The sequence below is a fragment of the Saccopteryx leptura genome, chromosome X (assembly GCF_036850995.1).
Source record: "Saccopteryx leptura isolate mSacLep1 chromosome X, mSacLep1_pri_phased_curated, whole genome shotgun sequence".
NCBI classification, from domain to species: Eukaryota; Metazoa; Chordata; class Mammalia; order Chiroptera; family Emballonuridae; genus Saccopteryx; species Saccopteryx leptura.
The window spans coordinates 116,661,872-116,689,277 of NC_089516.1; the positions used below are offsets into that span (position 1 = coordinate 116,661,872).

The following is a 27,406-nucleotide window of genomic DNA, read 5'->3' on the forward strand; positions in this document are numbered from 1 at the left end:
CTTGCATAATAAAGTCTAATAATTAGAAATGTGTAGTCCAGTGGTTCTCAAAGTGTGCCCCAGGGCTCACTGGTGCGTCCTAGAAGATTTCCAGGTGTACCCTATGGTATTTCAGAGAAATATGTGCCTGTTGGGGACCAAAAAACCAACAGGGTTTTTGGAGTTTAGATTTTTGGGGGACAGAGGTGTGGGGAATTGGCTGTAAGCTGACAGTCTGCCCAAACTCCCAACTCTCACTTGCCCGATTAGGTTGCAAAAGGCTGTTAAGTTGTGGTGCTGGATTGTTTAAACTACCCCCCATGTTCCTCAGAAAGACTGGAGGCAAGTTTCTTCTATACCTTCTTTGGTGTAAAGTTAAGATGATATGTATGGTGGGGGTTTTCTGCATTCAACACAATTAAGAGTAAAAAGAGAGGGATTCTTCAATGTATTGACGAGGAAATGAGAGTTTTCTTTTCAGATAGATGCCCAAACATTGAAGAAATCACTAGGACACATCAGGCTCATGTTTCTCATAAACACAAGAATGAAAAACCTTAACATATTTGCGCTGGGACCTCCCAAATTTACTAAATCTTACTAAGAATATATCTATATATATAAAAAGATAACTTTTATGTTTTAATTTTTTAACCCCTCTATGAATTCTAAAAAGCATAACTCAAAAAATGTAACAAAAATGTTTTTTAATGTCAGAACAAATTTAATTTTGTTGTATTTATTTCATTTAATTACCATAAAAGCACTGTTGGATTTTATATTTTTTCTTTAATATTTGACTTAATGATTATAACATATTTCTTAGAAATTTGTATATTGTGTGCCTACAATTATTTTTAGGATTTTAAATGCGCCCCAACTTCAAAACGTTTGAGAACTACTGGTGTAGTCAAAGGACATCAAATTCTAAAGTTACATTACCGTTTGCCAGGTTAGCTATAGAAAGGAAAGTTATCTCAATTGATGTTTCCAACAAATCAAAGTGCTCATTGAACTATATTCTTATAATAACCATTATCTGTTTAAAAGCTTGACAGTTTGGTAGTTGAAAAGTTACGCATTCTTTTGCTTCCATTACAATAAAAGTTTTTGTGAGATTTATTGTATAAATGTAAATAGCAGAGCATGGTTGTCTAATAATTTAATGGGCTTCCTTTTTCGTTATATTTTTATATGCTATCTTAATAACCAGTTAATTTCAGTAGAATAGAATGCTGTAGCTAACCCAAAGAGTTTCTAATCTCTAGTGTATGAAGTGCTATATAATTTTTAATTTTGGTCATTAGTATCATATGTTTTAAAAATCTGTGTTTTTGAATAAGATACAATGTCTCATTTATGGATCATTGACTTTAAGTATATCTTAAATAGGAAATATGTTATTTTTAAAAATGTTAACATGCTTCCTTTCCTTTTTTCCAAACAGCTTTTTAATGAAATGATACAGGAAAATGGGTATAATTTTGACAGATCATCCTCAACATTCAGCGGCATAAAAGAACTTGCTCGACGTTTTGCTTTAACTTTTGGACTGGATCAGTTGAAAACAAGAGAAGCCATTGCTATGCTACACAAGTAATCTCCAAATATTTTATTCAGCTCTCCTGTTTTTTAGTCATGAAAATTTTCAATCTAGCTCTTATGTTTAGAATAATTAAATTCAGTTGATGTTTAATTATTTGTTTGCAAATGTGTGGCATACCTCTTAAAAAAAAGATTTTATTGATTTCTAGAGAGAAAGTGAGCGAGAAGCATCAGCTTGTAGTTGCTTCACTTTAGTTGTTTATTGATTGTTTCTCTTTGCCCTGATGGGCAAGCCTGGGGTTTTGAATCTGCCACCTCAGTGTTCCAGGTGAATGCTCTATCCACTGCGCCACCTCAGGGCAGGGCATATCTCTTATTAAGAGTCTGTTGTAGTGCTATCCATTAACACATTAGCTGGTAATAAAACTCCTTTCATAGAAAGTCTTTGCTTGAATTAAAACCATAGAAGCCCTGGCCGGATAGCTTGGTTGGTTAGAGCATCGTCCCAAAGTACAGAGGTTGCCGGTTTGATCACTGGTCAGGGCACACACAGGAGCAGATCAATGTTTCCTTCTCTCACTTTCTCCTTCCCCTCCTCCTCCATCTCTCTCTCCCTCTCTTCCTCTCTCTCTCTCTCCCTCTCTCCCTCTCTCCCTTCCTCTCTCCCCCCTCTCCCTCCCTCCTTCCCCTTTCCCCTTCCTTCTCTCCCCCTCCTTTTCTCTATCTCCCTTCCTCTCTAAAAGCAATTTAAAAAAACACACAATTTTTATAAATTAAATGAAGAAGAGCAGCATATATATTTATCAAGCGTATCTCCCTTAACAGCTTTTGTCATAATTTGACTTCTAGTTAGAGAAATTTTTGAGATTTGAATCCTTTATTTCAAGTTGTCCCTTTCTGATTCTGTTCTCTGTATTGTAGTAACCTTTCCTCTTGTTTTGATCCACATTCTTTTTTTCTGTTTGCATATTTTCTTTGTGTTACAAAAATTGAAAATGATCTAACTTTATCTGAAGCATGTGATTTAGTGGTCAGTTTTCCTTTTGAGTGTATTTTAGACCTTTAACATAACCAACAGGCGGGTGTATACCCTGGATCTGTTAACTGGGGAAATCAAGAGGCGTGGACTTCCATTGGAAGCTCTGCTTTATTCGTGTGTGTCTCTTCTCATCTTAATTACAGCATTGAATATATCTCCTTCCAGAAATGTTCTTTTCTTTAAGTTGATACTATACTTGCCCCAACTTTAATTTACTCTTTCCTTTTCCACCTTGCTTTAAAAATCTGGAATTTCTTTATGCCTTTTAATAGATTGGATGATACTTTTAGGTATTATTTAAAGATCATATATGTAATAATAATTTTATTACTACAGCTTTATGTATAATTATTGGTATATTAGAATTCTTTATATATTGAAATAATGTTATTTCCTTTATGTAATAGCCTTTTTTGTTGCCTCTGCATTATCATCAGGATTATTTTTTAATGTTTTTGGTAGAGTATAATGTTGGGTTGTTATCTTGATTTATAGAGGTTTTATTGTTAAATAGAGTTAAAATGGGCCCTTACTGTAGTTTAACTTTTAAACTTGACTCTTAAACGGGTCATTACAGGCCTGACCTGTGGTGGCACAGTGGATAAAGTGTCGACCTGGAAATGCTGAGGTCGCCGGTTCGAAACCCTGGGCTTGCCTGGTCAAGGCACATTTGGGAGTTGATGCTTCCAGCTCCTCCCCCCTTCTCTCTCTATCTCTCTCCTCTCCCCCCTCCTCTATAAAAGTGAATAAATAAAAAAAATGGGTCATTACAAATAGTCTTAAATGATTATTTTTATGTTAGTCCTGTGTGTTATAGTAGTAGTTCTACTTTATGTCTTAAAAAATACAGAAAATGTTTTGATCATTACTTGAGAGCATTTGGGGTATTTTCTGTGGAGAGGAGAAGCAAGGAGAGAGTGGAGATATATCAAACCATGTTCTCTCTAGGGACTAGCTGGTGTGCTGTGGGCCTTTGTTTTGTTTTGAAGATGATAACGGTGGCATAAAATATAAATATATTTGCTTATTATCACATTATAGTCTTCTTAATCTCTCTCTTCCTCATATTAAATGCATGACAAAGAAAACATCTAATAGAGGAATGAAAGTATTTTATATAAAGAGAAATTTTCTTTCTTAGTTGTTAAATTTTGTACTGTAGTCCCTTAAATACTTACATGTCTTTTTTTCTTGCAGAGATGGCATAGAATTTGCTTTTAAAGAACCTAATCCACAAGGAGAGAGCCATCCACCTCTAAATCTGGCATTTCTTGATATACTGAGTGAATTTTCTTCTAAACTACTCCGGCAAGACAAAAGAACAGTGTAAGTGTTAGAAATACTCTATACTTAATTTTGTTTTATCTTTTTTTTTTTTTTTTTGTATTTTTCTGAAGCTGGAAATGGGGAGAGACAGTCAGACAGACTCCCGCATGTACCTGACCGGGATCCACCCGGCACGCCCACCAGTGGGCGATGCTCTGCCCACCAGGGGACGATACTCTGCCCCTCCAGGGTGTCACTCTGCTGCGACCAGAGCCACTCTAGCGCCTGGGGCAGAGGCCAAGGAGCCATCCCCAGCGCCCGGGCCATCTTTGCTCCCATGGAGCCTTGGCTGCGGGAGGGGAAGAGAGAGACAGAGAGGAAGGAGAGGGGGAGGGGTGGAGAAGCAGATGGGCGCTTCTCCTGTGTGCTCTGGCCGGGAATCGAACCCGGGACCTCTGCACGCCAGGCTGACACTCTACCAGTGAGCCAACCGGCCAGGGCTGTTTTATCATTCCTAAAGATCAATAATTGTACTTGATTTTTCTCCCTTCTACATGTAGAGATTAGAATTGTAGCCTAATTAAATAGGGAATAAAAAATTTCAAAAGGGGAAAGCAGGGAGGAGTTTGACTAACCAGTGTAGGTAGGACACAGACTAAGATGTTCCTAATGCATCAACAATATTATTATCTATTAAATATTTTTTATTGACAGACTGAGAGAGAGTCAGAGAGAGGGACAGACAGGCAGCAAGGGAGAGAGATGAGAAGCATCAATTTTTCATTGCGGCTCCTTAGTTGTTCATTGATTGCTTTCTCATATGTGCCTTGATCAGGGGACTACAAGAGAGCTAGTGATCCCTTTCTCAAGCCAGTGACCATGGGGTCATGTCTATGATCCCACACTCAAGCCAGCGACCTCAGGGTTTCAAACCTGAGTCCTCTGCATCCCAGTCAGACGTCCTGTCCTCAATAGGTCATTTAAACAGGATACTCAAAATTGAGGAGAAATAAAATTGTGACATTAATATATATAGCATGTTGGTTTTATATATGTATACACTGTGAAAGGATTTTCATAATCAAGTTAATTATTATTTTTATCACCTCACATGTTTACCTTTTGAAAAAGCACTTCAGTTCTATTTTCAATTATACAGTATTATATTATACAACATCATCCAGGTGTAATCACCATGTTATGCAATAGATCAGATCTTATTCATCTTTTCTAAAAAATTATTTTTCAACTTTATTGAGATATGGTTGACATAATGTGTAAAGCTTAAGGTATACAACATCTTGATCTGATACACATATCCTGGGACATAAGCAGCACTGTAACTCTCTCTGGTGGTGGATACACGGTTGTGCCTCTGCCAGTTATTATATACTGCTCACAAAAATTAGGGGGTATTTTATTGCTTCATACTCATTTTGAAAGATCCCCTAGTTTTTGTGAGCAGTATATTTTGGCTCAAGTTCCATATCTTGTCGTAGACTGGTAATACTTCTCATACTTTCAGCTAGTTCACAGACCACACTTTGAGGAGTGCTGCACCACTCACTGTATATAGCTGAAATATATTGCAGTTAAGAAGAAATACTGAACAGATAATAAAAGCAGTGTGCTTATAACTGATACCTCCTGTTCTCTCTTTTTAATAGCATTCAAAACCGGTAATTTTGAATTTATTGCAATTAGTCATTATGCCAGAAAGTATTTGAATTGCACCTTATAGGTAGTTGACAAAAAATTTTGGTTGTGTATTTAAAGCATAATTTAGACAGTAAAGCACTGAACTCTTATTGTCAGAAACCTGGGATTTAAATCATGGATATACCACATTTTCATTTTTTCTTCATCTGTTAAATGGGGAGATTGTCTCCCTCACAAGATTGTAAGAATTAAGTTAAAGCATCCAAGAGAAAACCATCTAGTACATAATAGTCACACAAATGTTAGCCAAATTTTGATTGCTGTATTACATATAAGCATAGAATCCTGGTGATACTTTGGATCCCAGGGAACATAAATGTTTGACTTCCATCAGGCTCAAACTTTTTTTGCAGGCAGCACCGATGATATCTCATTCATCTTTATATCTGTCCCCAGTGCCATAGTAGATACTTCACAAATACTAAGCTGAAATTCCCTGAATTGTTTTAATGTGAGAGTCTGAAATACATAATTACTCTTCAGTTACTGATGAGGCAGAGATGGAACGGTCAAATAACGCTGGTCTCACACAGCCGGGAGTTGATAGAACTAGACCCCAAATTGTGTGTGATTTTTGAATCCAGTTCTCTTTCCATAAATACGACTTCAGTTTGTTCTAACAGAGGGCCTGAAAAGTGAGGTGGAAAGGAGACAGCTTGAGAAAGAAAAAAATAATATTCTTTAATTGTTACTGTATACGTTTATTTATTTTTATTAGAAGGAGTTTTATTATTAAGCCAGCGACATACACGGGGTATCACCAAAACCAAAAGGTGAAGCATGGATCACAGTTCTGAGGCTGCTTTTATACTGGTTGGGGAAAGGGAGGAGGAGCATGGTATAAAAGTCATTTACTAACAAGCTTATTGAGTTTTTGCTGTCTTGTTGCAGTGTTTATCTATAGGATCTATCAAAAGGAAAAAATATTCTTACACATTAAGACTATAAGATAACATAGTAGTGATGATTGTTTTACATGTCTGAGAAAGACATTCCCTCACCTTTTAGGATTTACAACCTATCCCTGTCGCTACAATAGTGGGAAATGTTTAGTCGGCAAACTCATTAGTCAACAGAGGCAAATATCAACAGTACAATGATTGAAATTTCTTTTGAGAGCCAAGTTTTTTAAACTTAAACTGTATAGGAAGGTACATTCCTTATCGAGGTAGCGCCGGCACATGGTATTTTGTGGAAGAGCCACACTCAAGGGGCCAAAGAGCTGCATGTGGCTCACGAGCCGCAGTTTGCCGACCACGGAAACTTTAGGATAAGGAGAGAAGCTAAATGAAGTTACTTTTGCTAAGAGCATTGGGGTTAGCTTATTAGGAAGTCTAAAGCTAGTCTCCGTTTGCTTAGTTTACAAGTTTTGCACCTGCAGAGAATTTCAAAATGATGATTATTAGAAAGCATATAAAATGTTACAGAATACAGGTTTCCATGTAAGGGGCTTGTGATCCCTTTGTCTACAGGTGTGCGTCACTCTCATGACTCCAGGAGGGGAGGAAGAGTCAGGATTAGTGTAGGAATTTTTTTTCCTGACCCCTTCTTTTTTTTTTAATTTAATGGGGTGACATTGATAAATCAGGGTACATATGTTCAGAGAAAACATCTCCAGGTTATTTTGACATTTGATTATGCTTCATCCCATCACCCACAGTCCAGTTGTCTTCCGGCCCCTTCTAACTGGTTCTCTACTGTAGATGTTTGGAGGAAATTGGGCTTATTAACCAGTATTTTGTTTCATTCTAATTTACTTCACTTTTTTATTCAATTCTAAGTAAATCATTGAATGTTCCACATGGTATGTGAGTCTTAAGGTACTAGGAGTAATAAAGAATAAAAATCTAGTGCAGTTTTATCTATCAAAGCTAATGGTTTCTACTTCTTTTTAAGGTATGTTTACTTGGAAAAGTTTATGACATTTCATATGTCACTTCGAAGAGAAGATGTGTGGCTTCCACTGATGTCTTACCGAAATTCTTTGCTAGCTGGTGGTGATGATGACACTATGTCAGTCATTAGTGGAATCAGCAGTCGGGGGTCAACTGTGCGGAGTAAAAAGTCAAAACCATCTACAGGAAAACGGAAAGTGGTTGAAGGCATGCAGCTCACACTCAGTAAGAATACAGTTATTGTCTTCATTGTTTTAGTTTTTTTCTGTTTATATTTATTCCTTATGTTTACCAGCTAAAGCATCACTAAGATTCACTTTATTATTATTATTATAATTTGAGATTTGTCTTGTTAAATAATATTTGGCATCTCTTGTCGGCCTTTTGGGTAGTAAGATCAAGTGTAAACATTATCTTGCGCAGTGTGTTCATTATATGTGAATGTGCTGTTTCAAAGCATTTTTTATACATAAGCTCAGTTCTTACAACTCTAGGTACATCCTCATTTTTCAGATGAGCAAACCAGTACAGACAGATTGAGTGACTTACCTAAAATCACTCCGATATTAAGTAGTAGAATCAGGCAGTCTTACTCCAGAGTGCCTGCTTTCAATCACTGCGCTGTTCCGTACGCACAGGGCTGTGTACTGTGTCACAGAGCTGGGTAGTGCCTGAGAGATCGGATCCATCTAGTTCAACTGGAGCAGCAGATCCAGAGGTAGCAGCTTTTGGGTTTCTATAAAGAGTTTCATAATTCTAAAATTATGAAGACCTTCATAGAAATACAAATTGCTGTCTCTAATCTTAGAGGTAGTAATGCATTATGACACATGAATCTCTTGGACTCCTAGCACTGCAGGGTTGGTTCAAAGTGGGCCTGGGGACTTCCTTCCTTTCTTTAGGAACTTTTAAACAAATTAGCATAGTTATCAAAATTTGTTCCGGTTATTATCACCGAGTAACACACTACCTCAAAACTTAGGACCTAGTGACTGACACTGCTTCAGTTAGGAAACCTCAAATGCTGCTGACTGGCGTTGTACGGAGGCATTTGCACTTACAAATAGATCTCATGCAGGCTGCCAGCTGGGACCTCAGTTGGATTGTCTCCCAGAACACCTGCATGTGACCTCTTCATGTGGATGTTTGCCTTCTCACAGCCTCTGCCTGAACTCTTAAGAGTAAAGGTCTCAAGAGACAGGAGAGGAAGTTGCCAGTTTCTTCAGGCCAGACACGGGCCTAGCATGATGTACACCATATTCCATTTGTCAGTCATGGGGCCCAGGGTCAGGCGATGGGACGCAACTCTCCACCTCTATGTGAGGAGCGGCAGAGATTTGGGGGCCATATTTTAAAATTGCCAAATAACTTTTTAGCCATTATCAGGTGTATAGTGTTTAAAACTTGATTGTTCCATGGAACAATGGTTTTAATCTTTTGTCCAATAATATAAAGACATAAGTTTATAATTTGTACAACATTCGATTATACTTACTTTGTCATATAGTTCCATTATCCCAGTCAATGGGAAAATCTCTTTTACAATTTTCCCAAGCATTTAAAGTAGTGAGGGCTAATGGTTTATAGCGAGTTAAAATAAACTTGCCTTATTTTAGTAGAGGACTTGTCAAAACCAATTTTTTCTTGTATATTACTATAACTAACTCTAAAAGTTTTTTTTCTCATTTGAATAAATAGTTAATAGTTACATATTTGTGCTGGGCCATCAAACCTCATATTCCTTAAACTTTATAGAACATGTATGAATTGGTATTTATATAACATCTTAAAGATAGATTATCAAACCAGATATTTCAGTTTTTTAGAAAAAGTGAGTACTCTCTTTGTTTAGATTCTTGGAGAGTGTCATAGAAATTGAGTCATTAGTAAGTTTGAAGAAGGAAGGATAAACACTGATAGGTTGTCCAGATTAGTGCGCTTTGGAAAACGTAATTGGAGTCTAAACATAATAGAACTTAAGGTTGATAGAATTATACTGCAAATTGTGAAATTTATGTCTAATCCATCTATTATTATTATGGTTTTTAGCTATTAGCACATATTTTTGTACTTTTCCCTTAAAATCATCTATATATATGCACATATATATATCCCCATATCATATTAGGGGATATTTCAAAATGAATATGAAGCGATTAAAAAAAGAAGCATCTGATTTTTTTTAATCTTATTTTTATTAATTTTAATGCAGTGACTTTGATAAATCAGGGTACATATGTTCTGAGAAAACATCTCCAGATTATTTTGACCTTTGATTATGCTGCATACCCCTCACTCAAAGTCAAATCGTCCTCCATCACCTTCTATCTGGTTTTCTTTGTGTGCCCCACCCCTCCACCCCTCCCTCTCCTTCCTCGCCCCCTCCCCACCCCTCTCTCCGACATCTCTCGCAGCGATATATTTGCTGATTTATCTCCATGTGCAAGGGAAATAAAAGGATAAACAAATGGGACTATATCAAACTAAAAAGCTTTTGCACAGCCAAAGACAATAAGAACAGAATAAAAAGACAAACTACACAATGGGAGAACATATTTGACAGTATGTCTGATAAGGGGTTAATAACCAAAATTTATAAAGAACTTGTAAATCTCAACACCAGGAAGACAAACAATCCAATCAAAAAATGGGCAAAAGAAATGAATAGACACTTCTCCAAAGAGGATATACAGATGGCCAATAGGCATATGAAAAAATGCTCAACATCATTAATCATTAGAGAAATGAAAATTAAAACCACAATGAGATATCACCTCACATCGGTCAGAATGGCGCTCATCAACAAAACAACACAGAATAAGTGCTGGCGAGGATGTGGAGAAAAGGGAACCCTCGTGCACTGCTGGTGGGAATGCAGACTTGTGCAGCCACTGTGGAAAACAGTATGGAGACTCCTCAAAAAATTAAAAATCGAACTGCCTTTTGACCCAGCCATCCCACTTTTAGGAATATACCCCAAGGACACCATAGAACGGTTCCAGAAGGAGAAATGCACCCCCATATTTATAGCATTTGATTTTTTTAAAAAAGTAAACAAAAATATCAGAAAAGCAAATGACAAGTCAAAGAAAATTGTTCAATTTTGCAAGTGAGATGCAAATCCAACTTTCATTTCATTGGTGAAAATACACTATACAAAGGCTGAAGGTACTGGAGCATCTGCACGTTCCCTAGTCCCCTAATTTTTGTGAGCAGTGTATTTTAAAGATTTTATTGATTTTAGGCAGGGGCTGGGGGAACAAGAAGCATCAACTTGTAGTTGCTTCACTGTAGTTGTTTACTGATCGCCTCTCACGTGTGCCCTGGCTGCTCAGCACTCCCGGGGGACACGCCATGCACTGCGCTGCCACCCAGCAGGCTCTCTATGCACAGATTTGATCTTCTAATAAAATAGTTTTCCTCCAAACTCAAGTTCAATCAATCGCTATTAATTTCCCATCCCAAATCAGTGATTTTTCAAAATGACTGTGAATTCAGTAAGATTTGCATTTGAATTTATCTTTTATTAATTATGGCAGCAACTATAGACATTTGAAAATAGGTAGGTTTTCCAGACTTGAAACCTGGTCTTTTCAGTCCAAGGTTTAATGGATATGGATTTGGGCTTCCCTTGAAGTTGTTCTTAGACCTGCTCAGCGATGAACATCCTACAAACTGGGAATCCTTTTTTCTTTTCTTTTCTTTTCTTTTCTTTTTTTTTTTTTTTTTTTTTTTTTTTTTGATGGCAGAGAGAGGGACAGATAGGGACAGAGACAGTAAGGGAGAGAGATGAGAAGCATCAATTCTTCGTTGCAGCACCTTAGTTGTTCAGTGATTGCTTTCTCATATGTGCCTTGACCAGGGCCTTCAGCAGACCGAGTGACCCCTTGCTCGAGCCAGCGACCTTGGGCTCAAGCTGTTGAGCTTTGCTCACACCGGATGAACCCGCACTCAAGCCGGCGCCCTCGGGGTCTTGAACCTGGGTCCTCCACATCCCAGTCCAACACTATCCACTGCGCCACCGCCTGGTCAGGCGGGAATCATTCATTCTTTTTTTCTTCTCTTTTCTTTAAAGAAGTTAAGAGAAGGGGGAGATAGTGAAACAGAACTCATGCGTTCTGATTCGGATCCACCTGGAAACTCCTATCTGGGGCTGATGCTTGAATTGACTGAGCTATTTTTGGTGCCTGAAGCTGACACTAGACCAGTCTATGAGCCACTGGCTGCAGGAAGGGGAGAGGGAGATAGAGATGGAGCTGGAGAGACTCAGATGGTTGCTTCTCTGGTGAGCCAGCCATCCAGGGCTGGGAACCATTCTTACTGTCTCCATTCCCATTCTCCCCTTTGACTCATCTGGACTACACAGTTAGCCTCCTAACTGGCCGGTTTGCTCGCTATTCTTCATATTCTAAAGTCCTCCTTCTACACTGCCCCATTGTATGCTTTCCCTGAAACATGTAACTTTCACATTGATTCCTTAAAACTTTCAGCAGCAGTTCTTGTCACCTTAGCACAGCTTACAAAACTTTTCATAGACTGATTCCTGTCTCTTTTTTCATTCAGCATTACCTTTTGCTGCTTACCACAGGAATACCAAACTCTTAGTTTGAACCACATGAACTTAACATATTTTTAGTCAAAACTGCTAAGTAACAGTATATTGGTATGGTTCAGTTGTTTAGTGCCCCAGTGAGTTTGCTTATGTGTTCCCCCTGACTAGTGCTCCCAATATCTACTATAGTTAGAAGTCACTTCCAGGTATTTGGCTCTGATCCTTCTTATTGCTTTCATTCTACCTGTGCTTCCCTCTCTGCTAGCACTTCCCACACTGTCGTAATTTCCTTGTTTTCTTCCTTCGTACCTAAATTATAAGGGCAAGGTAGGGGGCTGCACCTTACCTACCTTTGCATCCTTTCTTTCAAGCTCTTGGCATGGGACAAGCAGGTGTTTTTTGACCTGAAGAGGTTGTGTTAGACATCTGATTAGTCAAAATTAGTGGCTGAACGTCAGTGCCGTTGATTTTCTTTTTCAGCTGAAGAAAGCAGTAGTAGTGACAGTATGTGGTTAAGCAGAGAGCAGACACTGCACACTCAAGTTATGATGCAGACACCACAGCTCACCTCAACAATTATGAGAGAGCCCAAAAGATTACGACCCGAGGACAGCTTCATGGGTGTCTATCCAATGCAGACTGAACATCATCAAACTCCTCTTGATTATAAGTAAGTACATTTGATCATTTTCTGTGCTAGAACTTTATGAATTACATAGAAAAAAGTTAAGTTAAAAGAAGAATAAAATTCTTCTTGAAGCACGCAGGTAACATGGATGTTAGCTCAAAGACAGCAAGAGGAAGCCAGGCAGCAGCAGGAGAGAGCAGCAGTGAGCTATGGTAAACTGCGAACTAACCTTCAGCATGCCATGTAAGTGCGAGTGCCTTATTGTCTGAGTCTAGGAAGCTCGCTAATTCATGTTAACATATCTCAATGTGTGCCTTATTAAAAATGTCAGCAAACTCTCTAGAGTAAGCTGAAATAATCAAGGAACTAAAAATTTGTCTTTCCAACAGATAAAAAAAAAGAAAAATTTAAAGTTAAATATTAACCAGTTAGCTAAGGACCAAACTTAGGTTGATCTGTTGGAAAAGTTTAAACCAGAATCCTTGTTTATTTTGGTACACAAAATTATAGCTAAAATACCTAGTTTTTGTTACATCTTAATTAATTCCCCACCTTAGTTCAGGCTCTCATCTCTCACCTGAACTATTATATGAGCTTTCTAACTCGTTTTCTTCCCTCAAATCTCCCATTGATCCTCTCACCAACTCCTCCCTCACTCCCACTGCCACCACTCCAGCATTCACGCTGCCACTCAGAATTACTATTCTAGAATAAAAGTCTAGTCATGTAACTCCTTCACTGAAAACCTTTTGATGGCTCCTCATTGCCTACAGGAAAAAGTTCAAACTCCTTAGCTCATGGCATGCAAGATCTTCCAGAATATGGCCCCTGCCTACATATTAGTGTCATATCCCATTCCCTGACAACTGGTATTATAAAAGGACAAGCTCAGGTATCGCCTTACAGGAAGCTGTGCTCATCTATGTTCCCATCACACTGTCTATATTTATATTTCTTATAGCACTTACCACATCATATTATAGTGATTTGTTTATGAGTTTTTCCTTTTCTCTAGACTGTGAGCTCCTTAAGGGCAGGGACTGCTTTCGTTGCCTGTCGGTGCTTGGCACATAGAAAGTGCTAAGTAAATGTTCATTGAATGAGTAAATGTCCAGTGCTTAAAAAAATTATAGTTTAACATTGAAATACTTTGTTTTTACTGGAATCTGTATGAGAGCTTTCAAAATCTTTATTAGCTTTGGCTCCAAAAGAAATGTCACAATCTGTAGATGATTTGCACAAAGGGAAAGATGGTGATTCTGATTATTTTCAGTTTTGGGTTTGAAAGCTTTGATTTTAACATAATGTTGTATATGTTTTAATATTGGGAGATAGTAATTGTTACCTCTTTAAATGGCAGTTTGTTTTGTTGGTTTTTAAATGATGAGAATTTCACCTATTTTGCTTAAGAAGTTACCATTTACCAAATGAATAGTATCGTATTTAAATTCACTTTCTTTATCTCTGGTGGCCTTCAGAACCTCTACAATTGTACACACTGTCACATCTATAGATTCTGATCCCAACTTGTTTAATATGGTCAGCATCTATACTGTCACTTGGTTCTGTTTCCTATGCCTGGTTCTATGGCCACATTCCCCTTCATATGTGCTCTTATTTCATGTTGGAGTCAACAGCTAGTTTCTTAGTGTCCAACCAGTCACCAGTCAAAACATTCTGGGATTTTGCCTGTAATCATTTGGTCTGTATTTCTTCCCTGAAGACTTTCCACCAGTTTCCAAGATCTTCCACAGCATCTCATTGTGCAGTATCATTTGTCGTTTGTCTTTTGTGGGGTCTGTTTTAATTCCCCTTAGAGATAAACTTCCCCTGCTGACTACACAGTTAAATAATTATTACTGGAAGAGTATTTTCATTGTACCATAAGTGGTCAATTACTTGATACCTTAAAATATTTTTGTTTTACAATGATTTTTCTGTAATGATATCTGCCCTATAACTGAAAATACTTGCAAGTTCTCTGATTTTATTTATTTATATATATAGTTTATATCATATAATCTTCCTTACACTCCAAATGAAATTCAGACTGATTTTTTGTTTTCTATAATGTTGTCCACAAAGCACATACTTTCCTTTCACAGTTGCCTCACCTAAGACTCAGCATAGTATTGTATGTGTATAAATTCTAGGTAAAACTTTCAATAAATAATTGATTAGGGGAGGAAGGAGTAAGATCATTCACTAAGTGAGAAAAGAAGGAAACAGCCAAACTGGGGGACTAGACCACCATCAATATCACTATTACATTGACTTTTTTATGCTGATCTGGGCTAATTTGTGAACTTGAAATTTCAGTTTATTCCTTATAATTATGTGATAACAATTTTTATTTTACTTCCTTATATATGTATTAGTTTGAGTTTCCTAGAACACAGAATAAATTTTAGCATAAATGTTGCTTATTTTTTCTTGAAGCAGAATTAATCTTTATAGTACTTAATTCATATTTCTCGTGCAGTATTTATCACATTTTGTCATAATTATTATCTGTTTCCTATAGTAGACTGTGAGCTCCTTGAGGGCAGGAACCATATCTTAATTCATCCTCTTTGTTTTGGTTTTGTTTTCCCCCCCTTGTTTGCATCCATAGGACAAAGTAGAAACCTGCCACATAGTATGCATGTGAGAATGAGTGGGTTGAGTGCCTGGTGCATGTCAGGAACTGAGTGAATGAGTGCGTGATGGGCACAATTAACACTATATAGTAATGAAAATATCTATGTATTCTTAAAATGTTATTTCTCTGGTCTCTGTTTTATATTTGTTTATTAATTTGTACCCTGCCTACTATCAAAAAGGATTTGAGGTATCTTGTTTGTTCCCATGTGGGATATTCTCATTGAACTTTAATATGGGATATCAGAACTATCAAGTTAAATGTACTGCATTTTTAGACAAGTGAACATTGGGGTTTTGACATCATTGCGACATGATCAATGCCTAATCATTTTCCCTGACCTTTAATTCCATCATTTTCCATTACACTTGAATATAGAGAGCCACATAGTTGCTGCCGATATATTAACAGTCACAACATTGGTTCAGATCTTGACCTTGTTTTGTATTTCTCTAGTCGGCGTGGTACAAGCCTAATGGAAGATGATGAAGAGCCAATTGTTGAAGATGTTATGATGTCCTCAGAAGGGAGGATTGAAGATCTTAACGAGGGAATGGATTTCGATACCATGGATATAGACTTGGTAAGAAACTTAGTGGTTTCTGTAAGATTTTCCCAAAGTTTAGGTCCTTTGGAAATTAATTTGGATATTTACTAGAGGTAATAAATACTTGCCATGAGAAATTTTGCAGAATTATTAAATAAAATAGTTGTTAAGTGTTTGGGTATATGAGAAGGGATTGAAGAGAGGGTGAGGTTGGTTAGAGTATCAGATCCTAGTTTACAATGGTTAACTTTCAGGTTAATTTACAAATACATAGGTTTAAAGAATATATTTTGCTTAATATTAATACTAAGTATCATGTCACCTTATAATTTTCCATTTATTTACCATTATTAAAATAATATATAACTTGATACTACCCTGTTATTGAGACAGATTTCCATATCAGATAATAAAATTGCTTAAACTTGGAAGTTCAATATATGTATGGGTATTTTTAAAATTATCACATGATATTATGATTAGGGCTTTGTTGTATACAGAATGCTTCCACAGACTTCATTTTGCCATGTGTCTCATTCAGCTTTGTAAGGTAGATTGAGAGGATTGAGGATATTGAAGCTTAGACAGTTAGCCTCTCCAGGGAGACAAAACTGGTAAGCAGTAAAGCTGCAAGTGATAAGCTAGGTCTTCTCATTCTGCTCCTCAGTGCACCACAGTGTATTCTCCTTAAAGGAAGAAGACTATATTGCCCCATATATAAGACGCACCATTTTCTGAAAAATTTGGGATCTAAAAACTGGGTGCATCTTATACAGTGCTTGTACTTTTTTGTTTGTTTGTTTTTTACTTGCATTTCCCGCTTTTTTACACTTTTTGTCTTTGAGCTCATTGTTTAGCACTCACTTGTTACTGGTGTATTACGGTAGGTTACGTTTGCCACACTCTGCCTAGAAATGGCTCAGAAAAGATTTTCGTACTGTGCTGAATTCAAGTAAAAAGTGATATAGTTTTCAAAAGTGAATGGAAATTGTGCTGCTGAATGTAAATTGGGTCTTCCTCCAACTGAGAAATCAATCTGAGACTGGCTGAAATCCTACTGGAAACACCACAGCAGAAGAAGGCCATGAGAAGCAAGTCAGCAAAATGGCCTGATATAGAGAGGGAATTAAAGATATGGATTGAAGAGCAAAGGACAGTTGGAATTCCTGTGTCCACAGTGCTTCAGGTTCATGAAATGGAATGGACTAAGCATGCGTATATGCACCAGATTTGCTCAAAAGATGCCTGAAAGCTGTGAGTAGAAGGTCCTTGAATTTCACTGTTTTGTTACTTGATTTCAGAAGACACATCAGTTTGAGTTGGGACAGATTGCAAGTATGGACGAAGTCCTCCTTCAATTTGATGTCCCAAGTAACAGAACTATTGATAAGAAGGGGGTGAATACTGTAACTGTGAAGACAAGTGGACAGTTGTTCTAGTTTATTGTGCTCACGAAACCAAGCTGCCTCCTATGCTGATTGTCAAATGCAAAACAATGCGAAAAGAAGACATTCCTCCAGGAGTGATTGTCCACATTCATGACAAGGGTTGGATGGATCAGGATGGGAAGATCTGGTTTGAGAAATTTTGCAGAAGAAGACCAGGTGGACTCTTATGCAAACCTGCCCTATTGGTGCTTGATCAGTTCAGGGCACACATAACAAAGAACACAAAGAAGATTGCTGCAAAGCAAAAAACAAACTTGCCGTCATACCTGGAGGCTTGACATCCAGCTCCAACCACTTGCTCTCAGTATTAACAAACCCTTCAAAGCTGCCATGAGAGATGAATGGAACCAATGGATGAAGTCTTCTGGGGACCATTTGACACCAGCTGGAATAGTGAAGAAGCCAACTATAGGAGAAGTTTGTACCTGGGTGAAAAGATCCTGAGATAATATCAAGAATGAGATCATTGTCAAGTCATTTAAGAAGTGTGGCATTTCAGAGGTCATAGATGGACTGAGGACGAGGCAGTATATGAAGACAGTGATTCGTCATCAGACACAGATGAGGCCAAGCTAATGGATGGGAGTTTTGACAGTGATGAGGAGTTGTGTGAATTTTATGATGAATACATTTTTCCCCCAAATTTTGGGCCCCAAAATTAAGGTGCATCTTATACATGGGAGCATCTTCTACATGAGGAAATACGGTAACTTAAAGTTCTCTCTACAATGTAGTGTACTCTGGTGCATTTATAAATAATTTGAGAGATGATTTTTTAAAATGGAAAAAATGAGTTTTCATCTTTTAGAATAATTTATCATGAATAAATTTCATTTGCTTATATTTAAACATTCTGTAGTTTGAATATACTGTACTTAACATATTGCAAGGCACACTTGCCATTATATACTTAATGTGTATATTTAATGCTGATTAATTACAATATCTGCAGTCACTTCTGGCTTATAGATAAGACAATTGTCAACTTCCTTTTCTTTCCCCTTTAGCCGCCATCAAAGAACAGACGAGAGAGAACAGAACTGAAGCCTGATTTCTTTGATCCAGCTTCAATTATGGATGAATCAGTAGGTTTAATTTAAATGTACACCAGGATTGCAAAATCAAGAATATAGGCAGCCCCTAAGTTTAAGGTTGAAGAGCTGAGACAGCACATCAAGAATGGATTAGAACAATTGAACAGGAGAAAAAGAGGCAGGCAGGAGGGATTCCAGAGGAAAGGGGGGAGGGTGACCGACTAGTAGTACCATGAATCCCTGGCCAAGGGGCACTTAAAGAATTTCAACTTTTCTTTTAGGCTTGAGTTATCCAATGAAGGATTATTTTTGTTTTTTAAGCAAGAGAGGGATAGACAGGAAGGGAGAGAGATGAGAAGCATCAATTCTTCTTGCGGTACCTTAGTAGTTCATTGATTGCTTCTCATACATGCCTTGACAGGGGAGGGGGGCTACAACAGAGCGAGTGACCCCTTGCTCAAGCCAGCGACGGTGGGATCATGCCTGTGATCCCTGCACTTAAGTTGGTGACCCCATGCTCCAGCTGGTGGTCTCGTGGTGTTGAACCTGGGTCTTCAGCATCCAAGACCGACCGACACTCTTATGAACTGCACTTCCGTGTGGTCAGGCCCCAGTGAAGGATTTTGAAAGGAGTGACATGATCAGAATTATGTTTCAGAAAGATTTCCTTGGCATTTATGGATGGATAGGATGAATGGGAGGAATAATAATCATATGACGACATAATGGAAAATAGAACTGAACAAGGAGTTTGATAATAAAGAGAAGGGGATTGAGAGAATTGATTATTACATATTGCCAATTTTATTTCTTAAGTATCTCTTATACCCCTTCCCACTGCTGTATTTTCCCCAGCGATGCCTCGGTTCATTCAGCTCCTCCTTTGTTTTCACTTGGACTGTTGCCTTAGCCTTTAAATTGACCTGCTGTTGCACCCTCCTTTATCTCTCTTGGAGTCATTTTTCTAAAATGCAGATCGGATTCTCTAACTTAGAGTTTTAGTTTTTTCACTGATATTAAGAAAATATTCTGGCTCCTTAGCCTAGCAAACAAAGCGTTCTGTGATCTGGTTCCTTCGCTGGTTATTAGCCTCGGCCCTTTCCTGACATGCATCCTATGCTCCAGCCACACCAGCTCCTGTACTTCCTCTCAAACAGACTCTGCTCTTTCATGACTCCATGACTTTGTATAAGATTTTCTTTGTCAGAATCGCTCCTTTTCCCCCCTCCTAGTGAGGTCCTTGTTTGGTAGTTCTGACGTTGCCTGAGGAGTTTTTGCTGACTTGTCTAGATAGATGCTTCATTATCAGCTTCCATAACACATTGTATACACTTTTATTTTGATAACTACCAGGTTGGCATAGTGAAATAGGATATAATGCTCAATAGACTGAACTCTAGGAAGTGATCATTTTATTGATTTTGATTTCTGCCTGGCATAGTAGGTGTTTAGTTTTACTTGTCAAATGAATAAATCAGTTAAGTGCTCTTTTCATTCCCTGTTTATGCTCCTCCTAACAGCTACTGCCTCACGCGGCCCCACCCTCTGAGGCCTGCCTTCAATGCCCCATTTCTAGCATTCTCTCCTGGCCCTCACTTCATAATTTGCTTTCAGATAGAGCTCTTGGAAGAATTTTGAGTAACTCATGCTAACATATTATATTAGTAAGACCTGTTATTTCAGCCAAAAGATAGTTTCATAGAGCAGCCGGTATAGAAATCTTTTGACAAGCCACCTTGGGATGTTTTTAAATTAGTGTTTCTCAGTCTCTAATGTGCATATGAATCATCTGGCGGCCTCATTAAAATGTAGGTTCTGTTTGAATAGGTCTGGAGTGTGGCCTCTGAGTCTCTTATCTCGAGCAAGTGCTGTCAGTGCTTCAGGTCTGCCGACTGTACTGAGTAGTATAGGTGACCTAGGCTTACTCACAAGTCTATTTTTTAAATGCATATTAAAATCCTGATTATCTAGTAGTATGTATCTTCCCAATTTGTTAAATAAAACATGAAGGTAGTTATTGTAATGAGGGTTGAAATAGAATCTTTTCAAGCAGATAAGATGAAATGTATTAATATTGAACAATTTATTGAGCTATAAGTTGTTACTAAAGTCAGTGACATACTCTTCCTGCCCTCAAGGAGTTCATATTACAGTCCGCCTTGACTGTCACTTTGAAACGAAAAAGCCAGAAGAAGCTAGTGTTTGGGAGCTTGAGTACCTAACACTGTCTAAGGCATGATTTAGTTTGGTCTTTTCAGCAACCTCACAAGAATGGTTGTGGGAGCCCAGTGTACACCCGAGCAAACTCAGACTGAAGAGGCGGTTCAGGGACTCGCTCAGCTACACCAACTTGGCGTCAGTGTTAATTCAGTCTGAGTTCCTTCTGATTTAGAAATCTTGTGCTGTCTCTAGTATTGTATTTTCCAGAACTGAAATTGGTCTTCATTTGGAAGAAACACCAAGAAAAGTAATTTAGAAATGGAAATGATTAACTATATTCAAAACTGATATGAGCAGTTAGAGATTTCCAGTCTTGTCAAGAAAACCTTAGACATTTGTTTCCTTAGTCTCTTACTAGAGTTGCAAAAAGCTGTTCTTTAGTTCAGATTCACTAAAACAATGAAATAGCTCTGTAAATGATGTGTACATATTTTTGTCACTTAACATTTAGAAAAAAAAAACCCCTACAATCTGAGCGAGGCCCAAGGTAGAGATATAATGATTATTGAAAACTTTGGGCATTCTTGTTTTTATTGAATATGTTATAACTAAGGGGGTAGTAGTTTAATTGCTTCTACTAAAATTAGGAAAATGAGCACTTGAATCTATCGCTGTATTTTTACAGCATCACCACATGATGGCAGCAGTCACATAACTGAGTAGTGCTCAGTCTTTCAAGATTCGTGATGCTTCTTTAGAAGTGTTGGACCATACAAATATATTTGTTAATACTAGTTTGTTTTTAATATGCATTAAACTTGACCTCAGATTATCTCAATAATAACTTAAATGTAATAATGGAATATTTTAATGCAAAAATCTGTGTTTGCCCTTATATAATAGCTTACATCTGTTTGTACTTAAGTCTGTGATAAGTCATTTCAAACAACAGTAAAATTGGACCTTAAATCTTTTTATAGCCAGTTCTAAGGTTCTCCAATTCTAAGTGAAACAACCCAAAGCAGTCTAGTCTAGACACTTTAGGTTATTATGAAATAAACCCTAAATCTATCTTTTGTGACATGATATCCACATAGTTCAGAAATGTAAATATAAACCTGCAAGCAGATCAGTGTCAGATTCCGTGTGCGTTCTAGGTTTATGACTTAATTAGTTTTATATCTGGAGACCACATCACTGGTTGCCCTGGCACATTACTGGTTGCTTCCTGACGCTAGTGGGCCAATGTTCCACAGCACACCAAAGCTTGCTTTTTGTACTTTGTAAATATCTGCTTAAGTGTTCATTATTGTTAGTGCCAATTAATTCAGGTCAGCACAAAAAGAGAAGGTGTTGTTAACGCCGTTCTTCTGTGTTGAGAGTCTCTTAGTACAGATATCTGTAGTATAAAATTAGTAAAAGAATGTTTCAGTATGATGGAGCTAATTTAGTGTTCTAGTAGAAGAATCTACATGTAACCCAGTCTATACCCCAAAAAATCTATTCAGGTGGTTCCTAATTAGGCATTCTGTTTGGCAAGAGCTTGAGTTAACTTCATGCTACACTCGACGCTAAGAATTTTTAATTAAGATTTTACCTTCACTCATCATCAGACCTTCCCTTCCACAGAGTCCCAAGTGTTAGAGCTAGAAGGGACCTATAGACATGTAGGCTTCTTTGGTGAAAACATCTAACCACCCTGATTTTGACTAACCAGAAAAGGAGGACCTGGAACCTTGTTGGTGGGTGCGGGGGACGGGCTGCGTAGTAGTGGTGGATGGCAGGTAAGAAGTGGGGTGCATCAGTCCTCTGTTCCCATCACCGGGGGTTCCAAACACTTAACTGTTCACTACGGGCAAGCCGCAATCCGGCAGATACTAGTTTCCTGGTCTGGAACTGCACAGCGCCTTTAGATCAAAACAATTCATGCGTTCTATGACTTTTGCTGAAGTGAGATTTAATTTACAAGTAAGAGCCCTCTGGAATCCCATCCTGAATTCATTACCTCGCCTTTTAATATCAGTTCTTACTAGCTTATTATAGTATTTACAAATACTACTCAATTCTCCTAGTTAAGTATAGAGTTATAATTGAATAGCCTGACTTTTAGTATACAGCCCAGAGGTCCATCTCATTCTCACTTAATGAACGAGGGGAGTAACTCCATTCATCATCTGCTTTTACTTTTTTTTAGCTAATGACAAGGAGTTATCAGAGTTGACATAAATTCTTTCCCTGAATGGGATGTAAAGAAAAGAAAGTATCACTAGTATGTTTGCCTAGCTTTAACCATACTTACTGGATTTCTTAAAATTATAGTTCTGTTCTTTCACTCAGGCCAGATTTTCTAAAGAAAACTTCCTATTTTCTACGTACTTGTATTATTTTTGGATGTTTTCAGTCTGTGAGTTCAGATGTTTTGTCTTAAGAACTATACCCACTTCACAGACAGGTGAGCGAGTTGGCCACTTTCTTAAGCTCTTTTCAGTACACCTGTGCCAGAAGCGTCTGTCAGGAAGTACGTGGTTTGTTCCTTCAGCCAGTGTTGCGCGCTAGTGTTCAGGCTGGGATCTAGGCAGTGGGGTTTGTGTAAGCATAGGACAGAGACATGGTTCCTACTCCTAGTTAGATTTGCCAGGTAAGTAGCATCTTGATTGGGCCTGTTGTTACTCCATTATCTATCAATGGCCATTATAACTTGAAAATAACATATCTAAAGAGGGAGATTTTTCAAAGTGATATTATTAGCATGTTATTAAAATTAATGTTAATCAAGTATTGTGATAATTTACAGATATGTATTACAAAGAAACGAATGACAATTTTTAACGAGATTTTTTCTCTCTCTCTCATTAGGTTCTTGGGGTGTCAATGTTTTAATACCAGTACACAATTAAATCTGGTGAAGTCATTTTCTAAGTGGAAGAGGAAATTTTAAAATAAAGTGTGGTAGATACAGTGAAATTCTGTACAGATTTTTCTCTAAGGAGAATATGACATGCTTATGCTTACCAAGATCAAGTGCATTGAGGGGCAGTTTTATTTGCCTGAAAAAAGTAAAGGACAAGTAAACAATTTGATGATAAGCTACAGTTTTTCTTAGAAAGTAAATATTTTATTTATGCGCTGTTAGTTGGCTTTTGAATCAATTATTTCATGCTTTTTTAAAAAGAAAATATAAGAATCTGAAGAGGCATTTGGTACAGACATGAATACTCACATTTATTTACTGGGTGTACTGAGTAATGATGACCTCTGCTGGATTTCCTGTTTACATCCAAGAAATAAAGTTAAGGATGGATTTATTCCCCTGCCCTAAAATTATAGGATAGAATTGTTTTTAGCATTCTAAATTTAAATGCTTCAGACATCAATCAACAAAGCTTTCTTTTAAATATTGTAATTGTGGAGAAAAGTAAACTTATAAGCAGAACTTTTACAATTTTTTCATCTAAAATGTATTTTAAGATATTTTTAAAATTCAAGAGCTTCTCTATACTTTTCAGAAATACCCAGACGCAGTGAACTGCCAGAAGGTAACCAGTCTCAAACATGCTTGTCCCATCCTCAACCCTGAAAAGTTTGCTTGTCCTTTAAGATAAAAATGTAATGTTGTGATATTCCTTCCAGTAGTGCCACTGTATTTTGTCTCCAAATAAAAGAAGCTTATTGTAGTATGTTTGCAGAAAAATTCTAAACAAAAATTATACAGCTTATTAGAGTGTGGGAATAGGGATCTAAATTTTAAATAAAATTATATATATATATAAATTGGTGCTGATTTTATAATTGCGCAGTTTGTTTAGTTTTTTCTTACTTTTAAATTCCAACTTAAAATTATGAGGTTTCAGAAATATATTGAAAGTTTAACAATGTTTAAAAATAGAAAAGCATGAGTGTTCATGCTTTAAAATGATTTTTAAATTTGTATTTTATATTGTTTTATCTATCTGTCTTTGCAAGCAGTCTTCAGGTAAAGATAACTTCTAACAGGTTACAGTACATTTCCTCTGTATGTAAATTAGATGGGATAATAGAATTCATAACCCATAATATTCTTTGAAAGCTAAGCTTTAAACTTCATTTTATGTCCTTTCACAATAAATTAGTTTAAAACAGAAAGTGGCCACTTGCCATTTTGACATCAACTCATTTTGCGAGGCTTAGGCAGCTAGACATCATTTAAAACAAAATATTAACTTATATTACATGTGTATCTATCTTTCGTCAGTCATCTCTCAGTTCTTGAGGTATATTATTTTAATCATTCCATGCCTTAATATGCTTGCAATACAAGAATATCTTCAGATGGATGAATACCAAAAGGCTTCCAGTTCGTAGACTCAGAAATCAACAAGCATTGGGGCTGTGGTAGCCAAAAACCATAGGTTAGCTCAAAGATTGTGATGAAGTACAATTATTTTATTAAATCATGGTTAATAACAAATGAAACCAGACTTGTCTAGCAGATTTTCCATCAACAAATGCTGTTAATGTGCGAAAGTATTGCCTATGTTGTTTTTCACACCACTGCATTTACTAGAACTGCTGAGAGGACTGTATATATGATTTTAAACCTAAGTTGATTTTTTTTTCTCATTCTTGAAAGAAGTACTTCTTTGTGAAAGCAGTTCTTACAGCTTTGTTTTCAACCAGCTAAAAATGTTTTATATATTACTCTAACCTGTTGTCCTCCACATTCTATTGTCCTAATTGTACTGTTTTCTGATTTGTATTTATGTCTTGAGACAGTAACTTTTTGAATAAAAATAAACCTACAGTGTGTTGTATGTTTTATCTTTTCTAATTGAAAGAGGGTGGCTGTAAATGGTTTAGAAAGTATATCTAGGACACCTTTGACATGTTCGAGTAGGAATAATTTATAGAAAACATTGCCATTTCATAGTTTTAATAAATCATGTATTTTTAAGGGAGACTAAATCCCTAATTGGGTTATTACTTTAAAGTGAGAACCCATGACCGTTATTGCTTTAATTTTTCTCTGGTACAGGTTAAACACTTTTTGAAATAGTTGCATTGATCATCCGGGATACATTTGAGTGCCTATGATGTACTAGGCATGTTGTTAGAGACCCAACAGTAAACAAGGTCGACAAGGTCCTCCCTAGTACATCTAGTGGGGTTAACAAGTAAGGAAAGAAAACAATAAATTTGTAATAGATGCTGAGCTAGAGAGTTGAGTGAATGTGTGTGTCTGTGCCTAAATAAAACTTCCCTTAGTTCAGAGGGGTGTGCTTGGAGGTGAGTGAAAGTGAACATTTGAAAAAAGTATTTATTGAATTCTTACAGTCTTCATTGTGTTAACAAGATTTGTGTCATAAACTGATTCAAAGCAGTGTGACACTAGCACATTGTCATTTAGACTGGTTTGTAGAGCATAGTGTAAGACCAGTCTTCTGTCATTGGGGATTCAGAACTGAAGACATTAAGTTGGTAGTGAATAATAGCTAGTCATTCTTTTAAGTGGTTTACATGCGTTAACTTATAAAACATGATAATATATAAGTGACACATGTTATTTTCCAATACCCCCCCCCTCTTTAATAAGGAGGCAGTAAGGAAAATGAGGCAGAGAAGTTAAAACACCCTGGGCAAGGTTCTGTGACTAGTGATGGCTGTGTTGAAGTCCCGAGAACAATGATGCTGACAGTGATGCATGGGATAACAGAGATGGTTACATAAAAGTAAACTAGCACGTTCCTCATTGTGCCATGGTGAGGAGCATCTTGGAGTGATGTGAATCAGCATTGCCCTTAACTATGCTGCCCAGCTGGCATTAAATCTGAGCCATAAGCCCATCAATAGTTTCTAAAGTTGAGAGGGGAAGAAAGGATAATCCAAATGAGATGTCTTCAATGTCTTTCCACAAAGGTAATTTGTAAGGATTTACATAGATGAATTCCAGGTCAAATAGATTATTCTGGTCACTGTAATGACTCACCAAAAGGAAATATAGCAATAAAGCCCAAGGCCTCTGGTTATGAGGAAACTAGGTGATGACATTCAGTAAATATCACTTCAGGGCAACAAGTCTTTTGACCACTGTACCTGGCCTTGTAGCTGCTTAGCAAAGACCAGTAAGACAGATTTTGTTTGCAAGTTGCTTACAGTTCCACTTGAGGTTGGGATGCATTCAAAACTGACCAGGCGGTGGTGCAGTGGATAGAGCGTCTGACTGGGATACGGAGGACCCCGGTTCGAGACCCTGGGCTCGCCAGCTTGAGCGCGGGCTCATTTGGTTTGAGCAAAAGCTCACCAGCTTGGACCCAAGGTCGCTGGCTCGAGCAAGGGGTTACTCTGTCTGCTGTAGCCCCACAGTCGAGGCACGTATGAGAAAGCAATCAATGAACAACTAAGGTGTTGCAACAAAAAACCTGATGATTGATGCTTCTCATCTCCGTTTCTGTCTGTCTATCCCTCTCTCTGTCTCTGTAAAAACAAACAAACAAAACTTATTAAAATGTAGTAAGTTCAATGTTTTTACTGGGTGTTAAGGTAGCCCAAAGGTATTCATCTTTTTCCCCTCTTTTGGTATAAAGTTCAGATACAATGAAATGCTTTAAAACATGTATTTTTGAGGTTTTACAAATGCTTAGAGCAGTTTAACTGAAACCCCTATCAAAGATACTGAAGATTATCATTAACCCAATCAATTCCTTACTAATTAGTTTCTGCTTTCATCCTTTCTATGGAGGCGGCAGCTGTCGCTTGGACCACATATCAAATTTGGCTCTTCTAGAACTTGATACAAATGGGATCATATAGTAGATATTGTTGTGGAAGGTTTCTTTCAACCAGCATGTTTCTCAGATTTATCCATGTTGTATCAGTAGTTGATGGACATCTGCATTGTTCCCACTTTTGGGCTTTTATGGAGAAAACTGCTTCTTGAGTGTAATTTGAAAAGCTGAGCAGTGGGCTAGGCAAAAGCT

General features: G+C 37.4%; 1 protein-coding gene across 6 annotated transcripts in view; it reads left to right on the plus strand.

Moving 5' to 3' along the window:
• Positions 1-25,236, plus strand: part of STAG2 (STAG2 cohesin complex component) — a 150,103-nt gene extending 124,867 nt beyond the window's left edge. For all 6 annotated transcript variants that reach the window (XM_066357627.1, XM_066357628.1, XM_066357631.1 and 3 more), the window contains 7 exons: positions 1,427-1,575; positions 3,761-3,889; positions 7,445-7,668; positions 12,476-12,665; positions 15,721-15,847; positions 18,267-18,344; positions 23,310-25,236. In XM_066357627.1, the coding sequence (XP_066213724.1) occupies positions 1,427-1,575; positions 3,761-3,889; positions 7,445-7,668; positions 12,476-12,665; positions 15,721-15,847; positions 18,267-18,344; positions 23,310-23,333 (921 nt within the window). In that variant the 3' untranslated portion in view covers positions 23,334-25,236. The remainder of the gene's footprint in view (positions 1-1,426; positions 1,576-3,760; positions 3,890-7,444; positions 7,669-12,475; positions 12,666-15,720; positions 15,848-18,266; positions 18,345-23,309) is intronic.
• Positions 25,237-27,406: the final 2,170 nt, after the last annotated feature.